The 21602-nt window shown below is 36.0% G+C and overlaps 1 protein-coding gene across 4 annotated transcripts in view; it reads left to right on the top strand.

Annotated features, from left to right (window-relative positions):
- nbeab (neurobeachin b) overlaps positions 1–21602 on the top strand; it is a 210987-nt gene that overhangs the window by 123539 nt on the left and 65846 nt on the right. For all 4 annotated transcript variants that reach the window (XM_044120829.1, XM_044120830.1, XM_044120828.1 and 1 more), the window contains 2 exons: positions 9998–10122; positions 18646–18792. In XM_044120829.1, the coding sequence (XP_043976764.1) occupies positions 9998–10122; positions 18646–18792 (272 nt within the window). The remainder of the gene's footprint in view (positions 1–9997; positions 10123–18645; positions 18793–21602) is intronic.

Raw genomic sequence — 21602 nt, 5'->3', positions numbered from 1 at the left:
TATAAAAAATAACAAGTGGCTCTTCTGCTCTGAAACATACCTCTGTGTTTTTCCTACATATCATTCAGTGGTGAAAAAAAAAATCTAATTATAATTGAAACTTTAAGGTTGATCTTATCCACTTAACCAAAGATTGTATAATTAATCCTGTTGAAATGGTCAGATATATTAGGGGTGCACTGACCAGAAGATTTTGGCTATTTGGCTGATTCTAGTTTATCTTCAAAAACTTTAAAATAAAACACTGAAAAACTGATGAACATTGTAAGTGGTTATTGATTTTCAGATGAGCAACACAACATCACACTGTGTGTGCAAGAGATGGCAGAGAGCAAAAATGAAATGATCTTATGGTAGACACTTTTTAGCATCATCTATTATCATTGTCTAACTCTTTTTTAATAATAAGTCTACACTGTAGAATGTTGTCAATGTAATATGTTTTATGTACTCACTGACAGATTTTTCTTTTCTGACCCTTCAGAAACATAGATAAAGCTAAAATCTGTCCGATGTTGATTACAAGCTGACATTTTCTGACATGTTTCCATGCAATAGCTGACATGTTTTAGTTGGTTAACTGTGAAGCCCCGCTCACAGTTGTGTGATTGAAATTTTCAGCTATACATACATAATTATGTGTTTCTGTTCTTTGTGCTAGCACCAGAACAATAGTAGCAAAGAGGAAAGGACTGGCACTTTAACACTTTGCTGAAACAGTAACTTTGATTTTATTCAGTTTGAAGATGCATTGCAGATACCCTGCATTGTTTTTTCTATCTTAAATCAAGTTTACCATATACAAGTAGCTTTACAGTTTCATTTTGTCATAGGCATATTTTTTTATTCATATTCTAATGCTCTACTCTGGCATTGTTTATGCTAGCTTGCTGGCATTTCAGTATTTAGGAGAGCGTTCAAATATTACAAATTATTTAAAAATGGTGCCAAAGGAATAATGTGGACAAAATTACATTTATTGTTATCCTAACAATTTGAGAGTAAAATTTTTGCAGTGTCTAAGTGCAATTTTTTTTTCTAAATGTGACTCAACCTTAGCAACCCTTAAAAATGTGCTGGGTTGAATTTGGGGGTCTTGTTCAAATATTTATGGAGCCCCATCCAGAGGCAAAGCATTTGCATTGAAACAAAAGGTTATTGAGCGTGGGTGCATTGTAAATGATACAACAAAACTTCCAACAAATTCAAATTTAATGGTAACCTGCTGGTGAAGAAAAATGATGCAATATGCTCACAAGCTCAAGGCAGTGTTGCAGTTCAGCAGCTTATTCTTATTCACTGCTACATTAACTTTCCCATTTATGCTGCCCTTGTAAAATATAAAGCCCCCAGGCTCTGTGAATGGCTGACTGTGTGTGTGCGTGTGCGTGTGTCTGTGTGTGTTTGCATGCTGGTGTGTGTGTGTGTAGAACCTTTACTTGGTTATGTTTTCATCCTCATACACAGAAACTGTTTTACCTTTTTATTGCTAAGTCCTGTCTGGAGATATGCCAAAGAATATTTATCATTAGCACAGAATATCACAAATTCAATTATTCTTAGGATGGCAACTGAATGAAACTTGTGACTTGTTTATGTAGCTTATCCACCAGCGTGTGTTTGCAGCTGATCTCATTAGATGGATAAGAATTAGATTAATCTGTTTCGTCTTTTTCTACAGACATTTGCAGGTTGCTTCTCTGTGAGCCACTTTATTTTGTGCCGTTCTTATTGCTCCAAACACCATTAGGAAAGTGTGCTGCAGCATAAACGACAACAGGCAGCTACGAGGTAATAATCTGTACAAGCCTTGAAAACAGCTGCTACAGTCATGCGATTAGACTGAAGAAAAGGCAGATCAGACCCTACGGTGGCCTGTTTGATCATACTATATGCTTGCCTGATGATGAATGTTCCCCTGTATAGAGCCAGCATAGAAAAATCAATACTCCTCAAATTGAAACAGTATAGGGTTGTATTGATCCACTGTGCTAAATCAAAATGAGGAGACTTTGATACATCTCTCCAAGACAGCTCTCTGCTCAGTAATGACACACTATCAATTTTAGCTTTACACTGATAAATCAAGTTGAAAATTGGATGTCAGAATTTTTCCCAGCAAGAGAGTGATTTCCTCTGCCCCCTGGTGCCCTCTGCTGTTGACCTTTGAACCCTTGCAGCAGATTATAAAGTTCAGACTTATCCGAAGTGAAAGTAGATGTCAAGGCAAGACTGATGAATACACTGAAGGCTAATGTCCGCCTCTTTTTCAACAGAGGACATTAAAGTCGCATTACTATAAATCCTGTCCCTGTAAAAATAAAAGAGGGCCGATTGAATTTCAACTTTATTTGATGGAGCACATATTTTCTGGCATTCTCAAGTACTTTTCCAAAACACTAGATAAATTTCAAACAAACCTGAAACAAACAAACCTCTTCCGTCCCACCTGAGAATCACTGACAGCTGACAGAGGAGCCTCTGCTACCCTCCATGGCAGCCCTTAACCCTACCTGACTAGTCTATTGATTGTCAACATTTCTTCTGTATAATTACTTTTTTGTAGCAAAGGAGAGAGGAAAATGGCAGCACATATTGATCTGTGGCAAGGCAGTGAAACAGCCGTTTCCCTTGACTAACAGCGAGTTTCATCTCTTGCACGTGATGAATGGTAACAATCTGCCCGTGGATAATAACTTTGTGATGGAATGAACCTCTTTACTCACTATGTGCCCAGAGTATTTGGTCTTGCCTGAAAGGGTTATCAATTCTAATAGAACTGAAGTGTCCTACTGCGCGGGGGGTGGGGACCTTTAGAGGGCTTTAAAGCCTCTGAGGGCTTTAGGTCTGATGTCCCTTTTGGGGCAGAAAACAAAGGTCATGGTCTCCGGTTGAGTCTAACAAGATAAACAAACTTTAACTTGGTGATAAAAATGATAGCAGTAACAACATCTAGACAAGTGGGATGTATAATGTTTTCTCACATCTGGAGATGAACCCATCGTGGGCATTTTTCTTAAACAAACAAAACAAAAGAATCCTCATTTGAAAGCAAATTGAAGCAAAATCATTTTTCATGTAGTTTTTCCAACTCTAAATCTAAAATTATTTTTGCTTTAATTTGCTTTCAAATTAGGATTATTAGTTTTGCTTTGTCTGGGAAAAAATAACTGAAATCATGGTAGTATCTTAAAGTATTTTGCAATCACCTTTAAACTTCATCCAAATTATGTCCTAGGTGTGAGCAAAATTTTTCAAAGGAACACACCATAAAACACCTAATGGCAAGAAACTTAATGATATATCCATCTTAAATAAAAAGTATCGGTATTGGTATTTTTGATACAGGTCCTGTATTTACTTAGTATTGGCTTGATATCAAAATGTGCAGCATTACACATTTCTATAGAATACATATCTCCCACAACCATGTTGATTTTTTGGCCTTGCATGATGAATAAGTGAGCCTTAATTTTTCACTAAGACAAAGTTTTACAAAGAAACTGAAAGAAAGGTTGCCCATAACCAAGTATGGATTAATATTTAAAACAAAGAAAAGTTAGTATAAACAGACCTCTGAAATGTAATTGAAAATCTTTCATTCAAAGTAATAATTAGTATTATATTTGCAGAAACTGTTATAGGTGTAGCAAAGTTAAATATATTGCTGAGCTGTTTCTGTTTGACCTACTACTTCACCCATCACTTCTTAAAAAATATGCAACGTCTTTATAACCACGCTTCAATTACAAATGTTTGTTCTTTTTAACTGATCCTTATCTTAAACATGATGGTCCTTTGTTCTGGCTTCCCAATATATTCATTTTCTTTGCCCTTGGGCCACACTTAACCTTGTACACTGTGCTAATTATATCTGGAAAGGGGCCCATTCGCATAATCATCAATTTCATTGGGTGTTGAAATTGAGCTGGGCATTACTCGAACGTGCCACATTTTTTGTAAAAGATTGGTTCTGGGAAGCTGGTGATCCCGGGGAGTTTTCTAACGTTACAGTGTGGTTCCTCATCCCTCGCTCAACCTCGCATGTCTGTCTTCATTAAACCTGATGACCTCGAGTTAATCTTGTTGCCGCTGTGGTGTTTCCTTTTGTCTTTTTCCCTAGAGCAAATTCTTCACTCTATCTATTAATCTGCAAAAGAAGAGTCAAGAAACAAAAACAGAAACATTTGGATCTTGGTGTTCTTTTGATTGAAGTGGTGTTGAGTGATATAAATATATGAAATAGCAAAATTAAAGGGATGAAAGTCTTATGTATCATTTGCAGCCGTCTACGATAATAAAATCATGATGGTGACCATACAGCCACTGACGATTTGGAATCCCAAAGACACATGAAATTTATTGGGGTTTTTTTGCTTTTATTTTATATAAATATATATTTTACTTTATAAGTCGCTTTGAAAGATATGAGTTCATCACCATATGGTTGCCAGTGACCACTTTTGATGAATTGCATTTTTGTTTCCTATTTTATCACAGCAGTATAGAGAAATGTTATATAAGAATGCATAACATAATGCACTGGACTATTAAGCAGTTCTTTTTTCCTTCTGTCTGGTTTCCATGTTTATTATATCAAGGAGTTGGTTCTAAGAATAGTTATTTTGCAGAGACTGGTAGTTCTTCTAAACTGTCAAGACAGAAATTTGTCAGTAAATATGTATATGCAATAACCAATTTATTTGTTAAACCGTATTTGAGAAATGTTTTAAGAGGCAGTGGAACTTGTACCTTGTAAAGATCCCACTGAAGTTCACTACCTCACAATGAGAGACTGTTAGGACGACTTAAAATGAAAGAAAAGCCTATTTGTCCTCAGAATGTCCCTAAAAACGGATGTGTTCTAAGTAGTGTGGCCGTGCGACAGAAACCAGTTGCTTCGACTTTGAATAGAATTGTCACTGATTACTGGTATTTATTATAATTACCCCAGACTCATGTCACCAGTGCAGGATTTTAAAAAGAGTATAATGATGTTTTATTGAATCAGTATGTGCCTGACCTTCCCCCTTACCGCTCCACATAAATCTCTTCAGAGAATAAATTGGATGAAAAAGGAAATCTTGAACCATGAAAATATGATCCGTCTTCAGTCCAACTCCATCTGTTTGTGAGTCATTATGGTTAAGTGACTTAAAAGACATGTGGTTAACTATAAGCAGTTACCAAAAATAAATAACAAATACTGGTACAACGATTAATCTAGAAATGTTGTTTGTGTCCTTTTTAGACACTAACTGATCAAGTTACTAATTTGTATTTATTGTAGTATATATTTGCCTGTACTCGCTCATCTTTATTACACCTGAGCAAAGTATTACTAAAAAGCAAGTGCACTATTAACAAAGAGTGAAATTCATTTAACCTCTGCAATTAGTGCATATCACTTATTATTTCTGACAATGAATCACTTCATTTTAATAGCTTTAACACTTAAGAAAATCTGTGAATTCCAACATATTTTTAAACCTTCGTAGCAAAATAAATTACACTATACCTTTTACATTGCCTGAATCTCAAGACACAACAGGCACGTCTTCATAGTCTAACTGAACTACATAATATCTGTACAATCAGTTTATAACAGTTTAATGGAATCTTTTCAAACTTCTTAAGCCTGAATCTTCTTAAATATACCCATTCCAATCAATTTCAAATACAATTGCTTAATAAAAATAAAAATGCTGTTTCAAAGCAACTCTTATTTGCACTCAATTGGGCTGTATGGACGCAGAGGATAAGGTCTGTCACACAGACACTTCTGTTTGGTGCTTCTTGGCAGTGGAGCCATGACTAATAAGCACCTTCAGTGTTTTTGTCATGAAGTCATTTGGTCCTCTTTATTTAAAAAGAAACAAAAGTAAATTTGATTGGTGATTTAGAAACATGTTGAGTGTTTTAATTTTTACAAGATGACATCTTTTTTCAATCGTCCAAAGCTAAGACGTCATTAACTGGGAATGAGTCCACTGTTAAGAAGCTGAGTTGGCTTGAAAGCATAACTTTAGTGTTAGCAAAATCGCTAGCATAGCGCAAGATGGATGCAAAGTAAAAATGTTGTCCCAATACAGAATCCTTCTCATCTACAAGTCATATTACACCATCTGACCCTTATTAGTCTGATGCCTTTTTACTGTTTGCTTCATTAAATACACCTGTTTAATTGGTAATAATAAAAATAGGAATACACACAATTAAATGGCTGCATCTCAATACATGTAGACATCTAGACATGGTGGAAAAAAAATACCAATCCAAACCAGGAGGTCAATCAACCTTGTATACTCGCTTCTCTGTGTGTTAATGGTGGAGGAACAACTTACCATTACATTTAAATCCTTTATCCACTGTCATCGGTGTCCATGCTAACGTGCCTGAGCATTCACAACAGGGTCTGCTATCATGAAGTAGCACCATTGTGATTGACAGCGCTAAGACCCTCCTCCTGCCTGTGATTGGCTGTTTTGAGTTAGCACTGGGAGTAATGAGAGAAGGCAGAGGAGCTTGTTTTTTTCCCACAAATTATCTGTCCCATACCATACTGCCTCAACATAGTGACAATTTCAACAAACATCTATAAAAATATATATACCGTATATACTTTTTGAAGTTACATACTATAGCTTTAATGCACTGAATGTATGTGTGACTGAACTGAAATTGTGAATTGGCACTACATAAATAAACTAATTAAATAGGTTCTGGAGGACTTAAAACTAAAACACCTCATGTGGAATCAATATGAGATGATTAAGAGATGATTTTTCTGGGGTTTTTCAACCAATATTATACAGTTGGCAATAAAGTATATCAATCCTTTTGACCATACTGCTATCACAGTATTAAAATTATGTTTATTTTTCTATTGTAAATAAAACCCTGCTGGATGAGTGTTAGATCTGGCACATCACACTCCTCAGCAAGGCCTGCTGGAGGAAAATTGTGCTTTAAATATCCATTTAAAAGGGGATAGATAAAAGACAATAGTTCCCTTACACATTTATCCTGCTACACTTAGCAAGTCTGAAAACCTTCATAAATAATGGTGCTCTGTTTCCTGTAGGTTATCAGTGTTGGAAAATTAGCTTTTAAAATGCGGTTTGAAATCCATTTGGCTGATTGATGGGTGATGGGACTAATAAATTTTGCCAGTTTCTAGCGGGTCGGCTCAAAGCCATTCTTTATGATTGTCATGAGGCCAGACACATTCGATGTGTGAAATAAGGATGTCAAACCAACTCTGATGAAAGGATTTCATTGGGTGGACAATTTGCTACAGAAAGAAAACAGACTATTACCTTTGCATTAATAATTCTGAACAGGAATTTTATATTTAACAGACTCTTTATTACCTACATTGTACATTAATCTTTATTGTACAATGGATCTTAGCATTGGTGGTGTGCTGCCAGAGTAACAGTTAGCAGAATTCAAATACTGATACTAGGGGCATATGATCCCCCAGGTTCACATTGCCATTAGTCTAAGCAAGTAGAAAGCAATCTTCAAAATAGCCTGTCAGGTTGCATTGCACCTACATGTCTCAGCTACCTGAGTTGGACTTTTGTTTGACAATTTCAAATATACTCTACAAAATAATCATTCAAAGGCAGATTTTCCTCAAACTAATCAGCAAATATTGATCGACAAGTAGGCTGGGGTCCAATGTATAAGTACAAGTAAGAATTTAGATGGGCTGTGCTTTGACAAAAAATTTGCTCCACAAAACAGACCAGGTTAGCGCCTCCATTGTAGCAAAGAAAGCCCAATTTTCTCATTGTTAGCTTCATCTTATCATTCCTATGATATTTGAAGTCCTCAACCTGGGCAAAGGCTGACCTCAACACAGAGGAAGCAATCCACTTTTCCCCAGTTGATATTTATCTAGGAACTGACTTGTATTTACCTATCAACAACATGAATAACTACTTCTGAATAGGCCACCCAATTACCACAGGTGCTGAGAGGCTCTGATGGTGAAGCAGTTGTCTAGGAATTGCAAAGTAGCCCTGTGTTCCTGCGTGCTAATGTCTGAATGTGTGAATGTTTTCAGATATATAAATCTGACTTTTATTGCAAAACAGCTTTATGTGGTTAGCATAACTGCAAAACAAATTCAGATCATTCATCATACAGTTCATTTAACATATATTACCAATTGAAACAGCATGAAAACCATGGATTTAGAATGTCACTAGTCTTACTCGTTGCAAAAAGTCTACTTGAAGCTATAGCATATATTTAAGTCCTGTTTTTTATTCAAACGTTTGCATGTTTTTTGTTGTAGTCTTGTGTTTAGGCGCTCTGATTTAAACTATAATGAGCAACCTCAAGCAAACCACTTGAAAGCATTTTATAATGGTTAATACTATAATACGGCAATCTTCAAAGAAGGGATTTATCCCCCACTGGCATCTGCTCTCTCTACTTCCACAATAATCACCCAGTTGCCTACAGTGGATTTACATTTTTTACACTGTGTAATCTTGCAGTTACAATATCATTTACGTGGGTGTCTCCTTTCCACCCACTGACATCTGTCTTCTTCTCAGTTAAGCTTTGAGAGAGATTGGCAGGGGACAAGCTCAAGGCATTCAGCGTTACTTTGCATATACCAGCTCATGATACTTTGTGAATACAACATCCGCAGTTGCTTGGACACACTCACTACTCATAACCGCTTTTGATTGATATTTAACTGAAACTGAGCCCTTGTTGCTGTCAGGACTCAGCTAATTCTCCTGAGTCTTTTGATTTCTTACACTGGTGAATATTATATTCATGGAACAAGGAGGGTCTATTTTGTGATGTGATCCCCTCTAACACTTTAATCTGTTTAGACTGATTCAGAACTGTGTGGCTCAGAAAGGGGGCAAAAATCGAACAAAATACAAGGCTGCCTGCCAAGGTCTTACAGCAACTGACGCACATTGACGAATCACCTCCTGAATTTAAAAATATATTTTACCTGATTCAAGGGTGTTTTTGAGCTTTGGGTTTCCTAATCATTAGTTCCAAGATGTGCATATAACAAAATGTGCTTTATGTTGATGCGTAAAACAAAGATATTGTCCATTTTATTCCAACTACTACAGTGTTGGAATGTGCAGTTATTAAAATGATTGACCAAATGAATCATGATAGTGCCCATTCTCTTCACATATAAGTAAAATGATAGATGAAAAATACAGGTATATGTTCTGTGAAGTGCACAGGCTTAAAAACAGCATCATCTAGTACACATTTAGAAAGCTGTGTACTTAAAACCCTAATGCTTGTCCCCATGCTTAATGGTTTGCATTAGCTGCAAGCCATAAAATTATCCCTAGGTCCTCACTTATGTTGGAATAATCATTTACAAAGATGGCTACCACATGCTGGAACTTTTTTCTTTTTTTTTTTTTTTTTTTTTTTTTCTTTATGGGTTTAATTTGCTGTTATTAATAATAAATAAAAATGCAGTTTTCAATTGGATTGCTCCAGGGCCCTGGGAATCATTTCAATGAATATTTCAGCACATTATTTTAATCATGGCTCTACATATGCAGTGGGGGGAGGGTTTGTTTTATAGGCTCATGCTTCAACCGCCCCAAGACCCTGATCATTAAACTCCACGCTGTCTGCATTGAGGTTCCTACCTTTGATTTACAAGACTTGTTAAAAAACATTGTAAAAAAAGAAGCAAAGCAGTGCCATTTATACTTGTAATTTGAAGCTGTATTTGTAAATGGGGTGCCTAAGATTTATGTATGTCGGGTTTGCTGGTGCTCCCTGCTGTTATGCTATTGGCTTTTGCAGAGGTAGCATTACTTAGGCCTCTAGAGAGCTTGGCAGCATTCACCCTAATAAAGTCCACCATATCTGGTTTGATTTTCTCCCCCAGATGTTTTTTTTAAATGTGGCTGCTGTAATCAGGCCATCATTGAGGAGTGTGCTCTCTGTCTACTCTGCCCATCTTTTTGTCTCTCTCTTGTAGTCAGCTGCATGACTTTTGGCGTCTCGACTACTGGGAAGATGACCTGCGGCGGAGGAGGAGGTTTGTCCGAAACCCATTTGGCTCCACCCACTTGGATATAGTGTGCAAGTCCTCACAAGAATATGGTGGGTGCTTCTTTTATTTGTGGAAAATATAAATCAAACTGCGTACCATGTCTTTGTCCTGGAGTATAGGATTCCAAGTTGTAGTGGTTGCAAAGTATAACTAACAAATATGAAACAAAACCTCTGTCTTCTGTTACCATTTTCTCTTTCATTGTAACTTTTCATTGTTTAGTTTTGCCTACCGACTAGTCACTTCTGCATAAAACCTTACACCCCAGGCTTTCACAATAAAGCTGTCTTGTCAAAATGAAATTCTCCAGTCCTTCTGCCTGTAACTGAACAGCAGGGTAAATGTTTAATGGGTTTAAGTTTAATGGGTTGATCGCAAAATTATTAGAAGCACCAAACACAGTAGCTACAGTTACCTTTAATTATACCCCTTGTGGGATTTTGAATCTTGATGGTGTCCTCTCTTTATTTATATGTTGAGGTACTTAAGACAACAGTTGCTCCAGTCTGTGTGTCTTATGGTTGCTTTAGACGTTTTCTTCAATATAATGCGCTAGAGATGAAAACCTGGCAGCTGTTGAAGAAGCAGGTGGTCCCATTTTTAAGATTCATGCAGTAATTACAGCTTCTGCTCCTGATGTTGATTTGTTGTTCATTTTTGTAATGTTTTGTGGATTTTCCAAGTTACCAGGTTTCTCTGCCATTGTAAAGAAACCTTAAAAACAGTCTTAAAAAGCTATTCTTAGCCATTTTGATTTGCACTGGGAAAAATAAAAGGAATTTCCAAATGTAGCCATTCACCAGAGATGTGAGGGGTAAAATGCAATGCATTAAAGTCATTTACCTGTAAATATTTACACACCGGCATAAGCAATAATATTGTCCTGAATCTTCCTAATTCAATCCAGTATGTATAGATTGTCCAGATAATATAAGAAAAAAATCTCAAAGATTTATCAATATTTTAACTAAAATTTATAGAGATGAATTTGAGTTTGTGAATTTCCAGCCACAAAATTAATATGTGCTCATTTGCTGTGCACCAGAATGTGTCTGATAATTTATATTCAAAATAGTTTGAGTCCCTGCACGTCACCACGTTTTCTCTTCAGCTCATTGTAATCCAACCATTAAAAGTATTAGGCCTGTGTTGCTTGTTTATTTCACAACCTTGTGAAGTTCAGTTGCCCGCTGAACTCCTTCATCTGTGGTACAGAACTCCAATGTTAATTCTTTTTTTTTTTAAATCCATTATTTATATTTTTCTGCTTCTGTCAAAGAAACTTACTAAAGACTTGTTGAGATCCTGCTAGCATGCTCTAATTTTAATGAGCAGAATAATCTATAAACTTGTCAGCTGAAAGGGATTGCCTGCAGTCTGATGCTCACTATCAAAAGTGAGTTGTTTTTTCAAGCTTATTTTAACTGACTTTGATGGGGCTGTGTAGCAAAGGCTTTAATGAGGAGTTAAAATAAAAATACTTTTTTTTCATCTTTGTGAGACCTTCAGCAGATTTTGGGGGAGCCGGGACAATTGACAGTTACAATTTTTGTGTTTTACTGCCATGATATTGACAGTAGCTGTCCTAGCAGATCACCCTGCTGTGAAATCTCAAGGGTTTATTGTTCAACAAATATGGCATCCTCATTTGTAACTGTGATAGAATATGGAGGGCCACAAGTAATAAAATTCAAAATGAGCAAAGCTGATGAGAGAGAATATCTGTAATAAAAAGAAAACAGTCAAAATGTTTACTTATTTAAAAGAAAACAGAGTATGAGTGACGGGCAGTAAACTAAGACCAGTGGGAAACACCAGCTAAATTAAACATGGGAATGTGATTTTTATTTTTTTATTTTCCAGTATAACAGACAGCAAAGATGAATGGAATACAAGGCAATGGGTCCAGTGTTACAAAACACAGATTCAGATTCAGACAAAATTATGACAAGAACATAGACTCAGAAATATGTTTTGAATTTTAAGTGGACCATTCAGTCTGGCACATTAGCTGGTTTTCTAACTATTAATTGTAAGTATTATGTTCAACCCTGGTCTTTGTTCCTCTTGCCAGAATGTCAAAAGTTGTTCCTCAAGGCTATGTGTTGGACCAGTATCTTTTTTTTCAATTTACATTAGCACTGTGCGTCATTGTATTTCTGATTTAGCCAAGTATTTCTATGTACATGTCAGTCACACAAACCCAGTTAACCTGGACTTTGATCATCTGTCAGTTGCATTAAACTTTTTTTTTGTCAAATTGCTTTAATCGAAGCTTTAAAAACAGAGTATGTTGTTTTTAAACAAAAAAACATTCCACAGTTTTCTTTGTCATATCCACAGGGCCCCCCCATTAAATGGCTTATGCATATCTTAGCATATTGATTAATAATCTTTAAGTTCAGTTTTATAATAAACACTTCAAAATTCTTGTTTTCCAAAGTTTACACTATTTTAGTTTCAAATTAGCAGAGTTTACGGACCATCTTGGCATAACTTTTACATTATAAATGCAAAAGGTCAAAATGAATCTACTGCAAGGTAAAGCTCTTCATAAACCTGAAATAGTTTTGACTGAGATCGAACTGGACTGGGAATAAAGTATGAAAATACAATTATGTTTTAGCCTTCACTTTCTTTCTCTAGTTATTCAGACCTGAAAAATATTTAATCAAGTCAAAATTAGGGGGAAAAAAGAAAAAGGGAGGTGGGGGGGCATAGCAGCTCCCAAAGGAACCAAAGAATAGACCCAACAGACTAAAGATTGCAGTAGTCTGGTATTTGACAGAAGCCTATGTTTATCCCAGTGTTAGCCAGCAAAGTAAACGTTACAGTTGTAAATTAAGCTCTATGCAGCTGCAGAGTAGGGAGGTATTTGAAAAGACAAGTGCAAGATTTTTTTATTACTACTTTGTTTTCTGAAAGAAATAAAGTGTTTTGTGTTTCCCAATTTAGAAGCTGTATGAATTCATTCTTGTGAACTCGCTTAATCAGTTGAGTCATATATTTTTTACTTTAAAATGGAATTAGGATTTTTAAACTGAAGTGGTATTGTCTTTTCTAAAAAACACATGTTGGATTTAGACTTTGTACGAGATGACCTTAGAATCATCACAGTACTACAGAATATTTTCCCTATAGGTGATACTTTTCTGACATCTTTCAAGCAACTTTAATGGCAATGGAAAAGCTAGTTTTGTTTCATAAGAGTTGGAATGTTTTTCTTTTGTGTGTTGTTTTTTTTTTTTGTCCATTGTGTGTCTGTGCTTTAAAGGATGTAGACTCTGATGGTTGAACTCTACCTTAAACTCTGCCTCATTGTCTATTAGTAGTGCTGACAGCTTAGCTAGCACATTCGGTCTTTGGCCTTTGCTTGTAATAGCCTGCCTTGGTCCAGCCAGCCTCTGCCCAGAATCAGACTATACTGTTAGGTGATTGGAATTGGGCAAGCATGAAATGGAAGTCACGTTAATATTGATCCAAATGTTTAACGGGGTGTTTTACCTCCTGGTGTCCTTGCTGTCTCATTTCAGGTGAGCAGCTTCTCCTGAAGCTGATTGCACCAGGCGGAGATCTTTATAGCCTTTTACTTCAGCAGGCATAGCCTCATGATGTGATATTAACCTTTACCAACATCATAATTAAAGGCATTATACCGTGGCAAATGACATTGCAGTATTTTCCAACATACATATTCAGATATTTAAATGTAGGTTTTAAGTAAATGCAGTGAGAAACAAAAGTAATGAACATGTCAGCGTTTTCTGAATGTATTTCTTGAGGGTTTGATAGAAAAATCCGCTCATGAAAATAAATTAAAATGATTTAATCCATAAAAGAAATTGGGTGGAATGACTCAGAACTGAGTGAAAAAATGAAAGAGAGATGCTAAAAGGTACAAAAAGCCAAAATCTCTGATCCGCTTATTTATCCCTAATTAACTCTTTAACTGCCATGAGGACGCCGGTGTCCCCATTGACCCCTTGACCTGCATGTGACAGTATTTGGGGTGATATTTAAAGGGTTATTAGTCTATGAAAAAAAAATTTTAATTTTTTTTTTTATTTCCAATGTATTTGACAAAAACATGTTATAAAGGATCTTTTAAAGGCTCTTAAGGTTTTGGGATAATTTTTTTTTAAACCATGCTGATGGAATTGGCTGCAGATTCATTTCTAAACTACTGAATGTTCCAGCCAGCACCAATAATCTGGAAGTGTGAAGCACATATTTTCAGAATTGCATGATTTATGACACAACAGGAACTTGAAAAGTAGTAGTGCAGAGCCAAACATTACTAGCAGAAAGCTGTAGGAAAGACTTAGAATTTATATGAGAACAATAAGTAATACACTCAACCACAAGATTTTATTGTTGAAAAAAACTGATTAACGCTTATTTAATGTTTGTTACAGAACATTTGAACTAAAGAACAAATAAATCCATCTGGTCTGGTGAGATGAGACTGAAATCCTTCACCCTGTAGATGTAATTTCACACACCATGTTTGAAAGAGAAATGTCACTGCACATCACCGAAAAACACCACCAGTAACGGTGAATTTTGGGGGCAGAAACATTTTTCAGCATATCGTACTGGCAGACTTCATATAACTGAATAAAACATTAATAGAGAAATTTACTGAAATGTTCTTGGCAAGAATCTAAAGTACATAGAAGAAGCATCAGAATTTGAGGACAGTTTGTGTAGAGCAGAGGCCCCACATGACTCTTGAGCAGTGCATGAAACTCATTTCTCCATACAGGAGAAGACAACTTGAACCTCTCATTAGAAACTGAGGCTTTTCTACTAAGTATTTCACAAATTACAGTATTTTCAGTGCTTATTCCCTGTGCTCTTCCACTTTATTACACAATTTTATGGGCTAACTTGTTTTGATTTCTCTGCATGTGTGAATTAATGGGGTTGTTGCTAACATATAACATATGGGCTTAATTTTGTGTAAGCAGCCCTATTGGAAATGTATTCGCTGAGAAAGACATTAACATGTTCAATACTTACTATCTCCTCTTGTTACGGTATGTTCACTTTGCTATGAACAGCACATATTTGAGTAAAGATGCAAGATTATCACCTTTTGGCCTTAGTTTTTTTTTTTTTCTGCAAAGATGGAGACTGTTGCGTAACAACAAAGTTGACACGCATAGCACTTACCACAATATTGGATAAAGATCACTCCTAGAGGAAGCGTCTGTACTGTGTAAACCACTCTACATCAAAAGTTGTCTTGCTTACTTTTACAGCCTCGAAAAATTTACGAATGTCTTGTGTCACAGGAAGTAAGAAACTGTCATTTTCCCCCTCATTTATTTTTCCTCAGTACAGATTAAATAAAGGTTAAGAGACAGAGGGAGGAACTGCATCGCCTTCGCGATTCCATGAATAGGACTTTTTCTCTCCTTGTGGAATGTCGAGACAACGGAGGGGGGAGTCTAGAGTGAAGTACTGGATCAGAAATAGAGTCTGGAAAAAGTAGCTGAACCATTCTATAAAGCTCACTTTATATAAGTTTAAAAATTCATATAGAGTTGTTATTTTTCTATACTTTGCTTTTGGTCTGTAGTGTTCACCAACTCAAAACTCTTCGGAGGGGAGGGACAGGAGAAACTGCAACATATAATGAAATTAACAAAAGGATATCATCTAATTTCTGTGGTATAGTACTTAGCATTTTAAACAGAGCTTGTTGACATAGAAGCAGCTTGTAAACACACCTTCTGACCACAATTGCTTAAGTTCTTAACTGAACCTCTGGGCCAGGTTTTTTATATCTATTCTCCAGCTGGTATCCTGCCTTTTTGGAAGCAATGCCAAGTATCTCTTTCCCACTGATGCATATGTTCTCTGTACATTTTATACCTTTAAAATATTGCTAAAACTTTGAGACAATGTTCCAAATGATTGTGAAGATAAGAGGCAAATTATCTACTTTTGCTTTTAGCTCAAGTGTTGACAGGAGCAAACTTTGATACCGTTTATGCTGTGGAGTTTCTTTAAAAGATTAATTGACCTGTGGATCAGTGGGTGTTTTTATTTTATTTAATTTTGTGTTGATTCTAGACAGACCAATTCATCTTTTGTTTTTTCTGTCAAAATATCCAGTGTGTTAAATTTGGTTTATTAAAATTTTTCATATTCTTTTTTTGTTTGTTGTAGCTTGTAAAATATGATTTGGAATGATGGTGGATTTGAACTGCAGACAGCCCAGTTTTTCAGCTGAAAGCCCATAATGAAGACATGTAGATTTAGTAACAAAAATTTAGTTTATTTTTTCTCTTCAACAGATTTCCTGAATAACATATTGTCTTAAAGTATTTTTCACAGATGCTTAAATGACTGACAATCTTCCTCAGCTTTTTATTTTTCCCATCTTTAGCCTATCTGTGGCCTTTTGTTTTGAACTACTTAGTTCTAACTCATAATCAATTTGTCTGGTTACTTTCTCTTACTTATTCAAGGATTTAACTGGGATTAAACTTAATAAAGGTTTCTTAAAAAAAGAAAGAAAAAAAAGTGTCTACTGCCTCAAACGTTTTTGAGGGAGGAGAGTCCCCATGTACCCTCTAAGGAACTGTAAGGACCTTGCTGAACCCCAGCTATGAGTGCCACAAGACCGCCTCCTTTGGTGACAGCCGGCAGATCTTCATCAGCCTTCAATGAGGGCATGAAAACTCTGCAGTGCACTTTACGGAGTGTAATTAGTGCACTCTGAGGCAGTTTCAGCTCAGTGATTGAACAAGAGGACCCATGAGACTGGCTTATAGGTGACTTCTCTTGGCACTGTTACTGAAGAGCTCAAAAGCAAACAAGAAATAAAACTGCTGTCACACTAGAAAGCCAGCGACCAACTTATGCTTTATATTTTTTGTCCTGATTGACAGATGGCTTTACACGATTATTATAATACATCTTCGATTATTTTTCTGCAAAGCCTTAAATCCTCCTCCTTACACTCACTTACTGCAGTGTAAGTGATAACACTTACCAAACCCTTTTTAAGTACAGTAGTTTTTCTAAACCTTTTCATAGTCTCATGACTTTTCATCTCAACAGATGTTTTACTTTGACACTTTATTTTATTTGTAATCATGCTTTCTCTAAGAACGGAAGTCCGTTCTGGTAGTTGGAGGGTAATGTTGACTCTCGCAAACACATGCCTCGTGTGTTGTTTTTACATGCTGAAATCACCACGGTTTATTTGGTCTTTTAAACCCCTTCCAGAGCTACCATTCAAAGCCTGAGTTCATTTGTTGAATTCTCCTTCATTTACTTGAGGCGTAATGATGGTTTACAGAAATCCAGTTTTAGGTTTCACTCTTCCTGCTTTGATTTCTGACCACTGGCAGGCTTTTCCATGTAACATTGCACAGAATTCATTTCCGAAACACTCCAACTTCTTCCCCTCATCTGATGAAAGAATGCCAGATATGAGACAGAGCAGGAAGCAAGGCTTTTTTCCCCCCTCAGTAGCAGTGTTGACAACAGTCAAATGTGACCTCTTCAAGACAAGGTACATGTTTCTTAAGGGAGGGAAAGGCGAATTAAGAACTGTGGTGAAAGGAAACATGTCAGACATATGTCAGCCACCTCCCTTACCTTGATATGTGTTCTTCCCTTAGCACACAAGTTTCTCCACTGGTTATTTCCAACATTGGGCTTCAGGGGGGGGATCACAGAAGTGTTTCGAGCCGCCGTGTGACGGGCACATGTTCAAGCTGGGCGCATTTAAGATGATCAGTGCACTGTGAAGCTTTTGTTTTTGCATTGTGTAAGAACACGTCCTTTTCAATTTCCACTTAATACCATTACCATATGATGAAGTCCTGCTATAAACAGGATCCTAATTGAGCTGTCTGCTCAGTCCCACTCTTGTCAAGTCTCCAAAAGCAGCTAATATTATCTCTAATCTACACCGAGCGGGATATCTATCCCCCGACTCAGCTTTTGGTCTTTTAAGATAAAGATTGTCTTTTATTGTTGACCTAAAAATAAAAGCTGGCACACTTCTCAAATTAAACCACTCAAAATATATTCCGTGCAGAATCCCATGAATAGCCTTTGCAGTTTTTCATATGCAGATAAAGTGGTGTGTGAATAAAATCAGGGTCATTGTGTTCAGTTGCTTTAGTTTTCTTTATTTTGTGTGATAAGACTAAAACACAGAGCCTATGAAAACATTATTTAATTGTCTATAACCAAATTATTTATTCATATTTTCTAACAATACAAAAAGGGTATGACTGTTTTTCCCCCCTAAAATACTGTCTGCTATATTGTTATATTGCCTTTTCTTTTTTATATTTTCTCCTAATTTCAAAATATATATACTTTATACGTAAAAGTTACATAAAAAACAGACACTTCTATTTCATACTTTTACTTATTCTATCTACCTAGAATATGAAAAGATTCAGGTGATTATACATTAGTTGCTCTTTCATATTCATAAAAATATAATGCATGCAAGTCCAATCTTCTAACCTAACCATATTAGTATTTCGGAGATGGCAGATTACATTTGTAGATGTCTTGTTTGTTTTTGGTTTTTACAGCCTTAAAGGAAGAAAAGGTCGTGAAGTCCAAGCTAGTTTTCCGGAGCCCAACTTTGGCCAGTCAGAACCCAGAAACCGAACTGGTCCTGGATGGAGAAGACGATAACGTCAGCCTGCTCCACGAGAAGGAGATGGACAACGTTGGCGGTACATCAGCATTTCGAATACCCCAGACATTACTACACCTCTTTATTTTTCTATTTTTTTAATCACTTTGCATTCATTGATTGCTTTGTTGTTGTTGTGTTTTAACTAGGCATGCTCATTGTTGTCCACTGTGAAACATCATCACAGAAGATTGTCATGAAACCATCATGTTTTCGTATTTGTCCAGGTGCATCTCAATAAATTTGAATATTACTGAAAATATTATTTCTTTCAGTAAGTCACTAAGTGAAACACAATATTTACGTAGATAAGACTGATGATTTCAAATTGTAATGATGGTGATGTCAGTTTTAAAACAAATGAAACTACGTTTAGTTCATTAGTTTAAAATATTATTTAACGAATAAACACATTTAATATAATGATTTGGTTTAATGAAAAGTGTGTTAAATACCTTCTTAAAATGTCTCCATAGAGTATTTTAATCCCACAATTGAGCCTGATCAGAATACATATTCCATTTTACTGAGATGCACCGTCATGTGCAGTGTTTGACGTTTGAGTTTACCACTGGACCACTTTGCTGACTTTTGACATATGCTTTACACCTCATTGGGTCTTTCACGCTCAAGACCATTTTTTCTTTCAAGCTTAGCAAACATAAATCAGTATCGAAATGATAATAAACCAACAGTGGTCTGTTTCTGTTTGGACTTTTTCAGAGGAGAAAGTCATGAAGTGGATCTGAAAAGAGGGTTGTTTATGCTTATCTAAACATCAGCCTGAGCCTAATATTATTACCGCTATAATGTTGGACATATTTGAAAATGACTTGCATTTAATTATGAAGTTAGAATATACTGCTAAACTCATTTTATGCTTACTTAAGTTATTTATGTACAACAAATTATTTCAAATAGCTATTTATTTATGTATATTAGAACTCCAGTTCATTGTGACATATTGAAGATATAGTAAAAGCTGAAAGCTTTATTGTCAAAGCTTGATTCTTTTTTTTTCTTATTTTTTAATGGATCGTCTGAAATTCTTTTTGAACCAGTTGTAATGTAAGGTATCCTTCAGTAAAACAACCCTCTAATCTTCAGAACTACGATCCTTCTCAGTTTATTCTTAATATATCCTAAATTAGCTTTGAAAGTTTGTGTTACACAGGCAGCGACTTGTGCAATTTTCTGCTTGTTTGTTTCCTTCAACAGTTCTGTAAGTTAAGCATATACATGCTTTGGCTTTAAGTGAGGTAATCATGAAATTTTGCTTTTAGCTTTAAAGTTACTAAAATTATTTAGGTGTTTCAATATTAATAATTAGATTAAAGATGTTGTACAAGACAGTATATGTATATAGTTTTAGCAGTTTCCCTATTTTTGTCTAATATCTGCATAGAAGTTCCACAACAGAATGAAAGCACAAAGAATTCTCAATTCACACAAAATCTGCTCATTTACATTTGTTTGCTTACGTCAGCAAAAAATCTTATTTTCCTAAGATTAAGATAAATAGTTCTTTTTAGTTTTACATTCCTCTTCTAGTAGACTGATGGTGAACGTTTTTAATTTAATGAGTTTCTCTTTAGTAGAACTTTGAATTGTAGATGTACATATTTTGCAAATGCTATTCACAAATGTTATATTTATGTGCATTCCAGGTTTACATTATTTGTTTGGAAGAGAGTAAATGTTGATCATTAAAAACATATTTCAAGGCCATGTGGTGCTAATATTTTGATGTGTGAATTTAAACCGAAGCAGGGCGCTTATGAGCAGCAAAATCCCTTTAAGATCTCACAGATGAGACTAACCCCTCCTCTCTGACCCAGGGCCAGCAGGCAGCCAAACGCTTCATGTCTGTCAGATGAACCCTTCATCAGCCAATCTAAAGCACATAGCAGAGACTAGTACACAACGAGCAGCTTTTCTCCGGGGAAAGCTACATGTGACCTTGTAAACGCAGCATTGTTGAGTTTGATAGTTGTAATATGTTTATAACGTGCATACTAAGCTAAGATTGTTAGCTGGGATTTCTTTTTTTATGCTAAGTGCATGTTAAGTTCTTGTTTTTGTCAATAGGGGGACTTCAGTGTGCTGCAACAGTGAGATTATGCTTTTCAGATGAACGATCTGAGTTTGTCCTGCGTATATAATCCCAGGCATGAACAGTCTTAATGAGAGATCTGGGACTAGATCCTTGTCAACAACAGTCCTCCTCCTGCCAGCCGCTGGGTCAGTGCCTGCTGCTGCTGCCAAAGGGGCGGCGCTTGCACTCATGAGCTCAGGCAGTTGTGGTTTCTCAACCTATGATTAGTTTTTCTCCCCCACAAACACTTTAAACGCTGCCTCTGCTCAAGCTGGCATTAAATGAATTTCTTTTGTTTGCACATATTTATCCAGAACTGAGTAAAACAGACGTGTGTGTGAGAGAAAACGGGTATCTGGTCAGACCATTCCTCACGTTAAGGAGTAGTCTGTTGTTATGACTCTTCTGCCAGCATACCGGAAGCTTGTTAGCATACCACCAAGTGTGGCTTAGCCGCCACAACCATTTTGTTTTGCTTTAATTTTGCCTTTTTTGTATCTCGTTTAAGACCCCATTCGAAATAAAGATCACTCGAGTGGTGACATGTTTATAAAAGAGTAAAGTAAATCCACATTTCTCAATAGATCAAATCTGTTGATCTATTAAGATCAACTCTTAATAGATCTTAATATTAAGAGTTAATATTAACTCTTAATATTAACTAAACATCAATATAAACAACAACTTAATATAAACAACAACATCAAAATGTTGTTTTTTTTAATTTTTGTTATTTGCAAGGTGTGTTTCTGCAA

The sequence above is a fragment of the Gambusia affinis genome, linkage group LG06 (genome assembly GCF_019740435.1).
Source record: "Gambusia affinis linkage group LG06, SWU_Gaff_1.0, whole genome shotgun sequence".
Classification (NCBI taxonomy): Eukaryota; Metazoa; Chordata; class Actinopteri; order Cyprinodontiformes; family Poeciliidae; genus Gambusia; species Gambusia affinis.
Note: the sequence above shows the minus strand (reverse complement) of the source record. Positions and strands in the feature narration are given on the sequence as shown.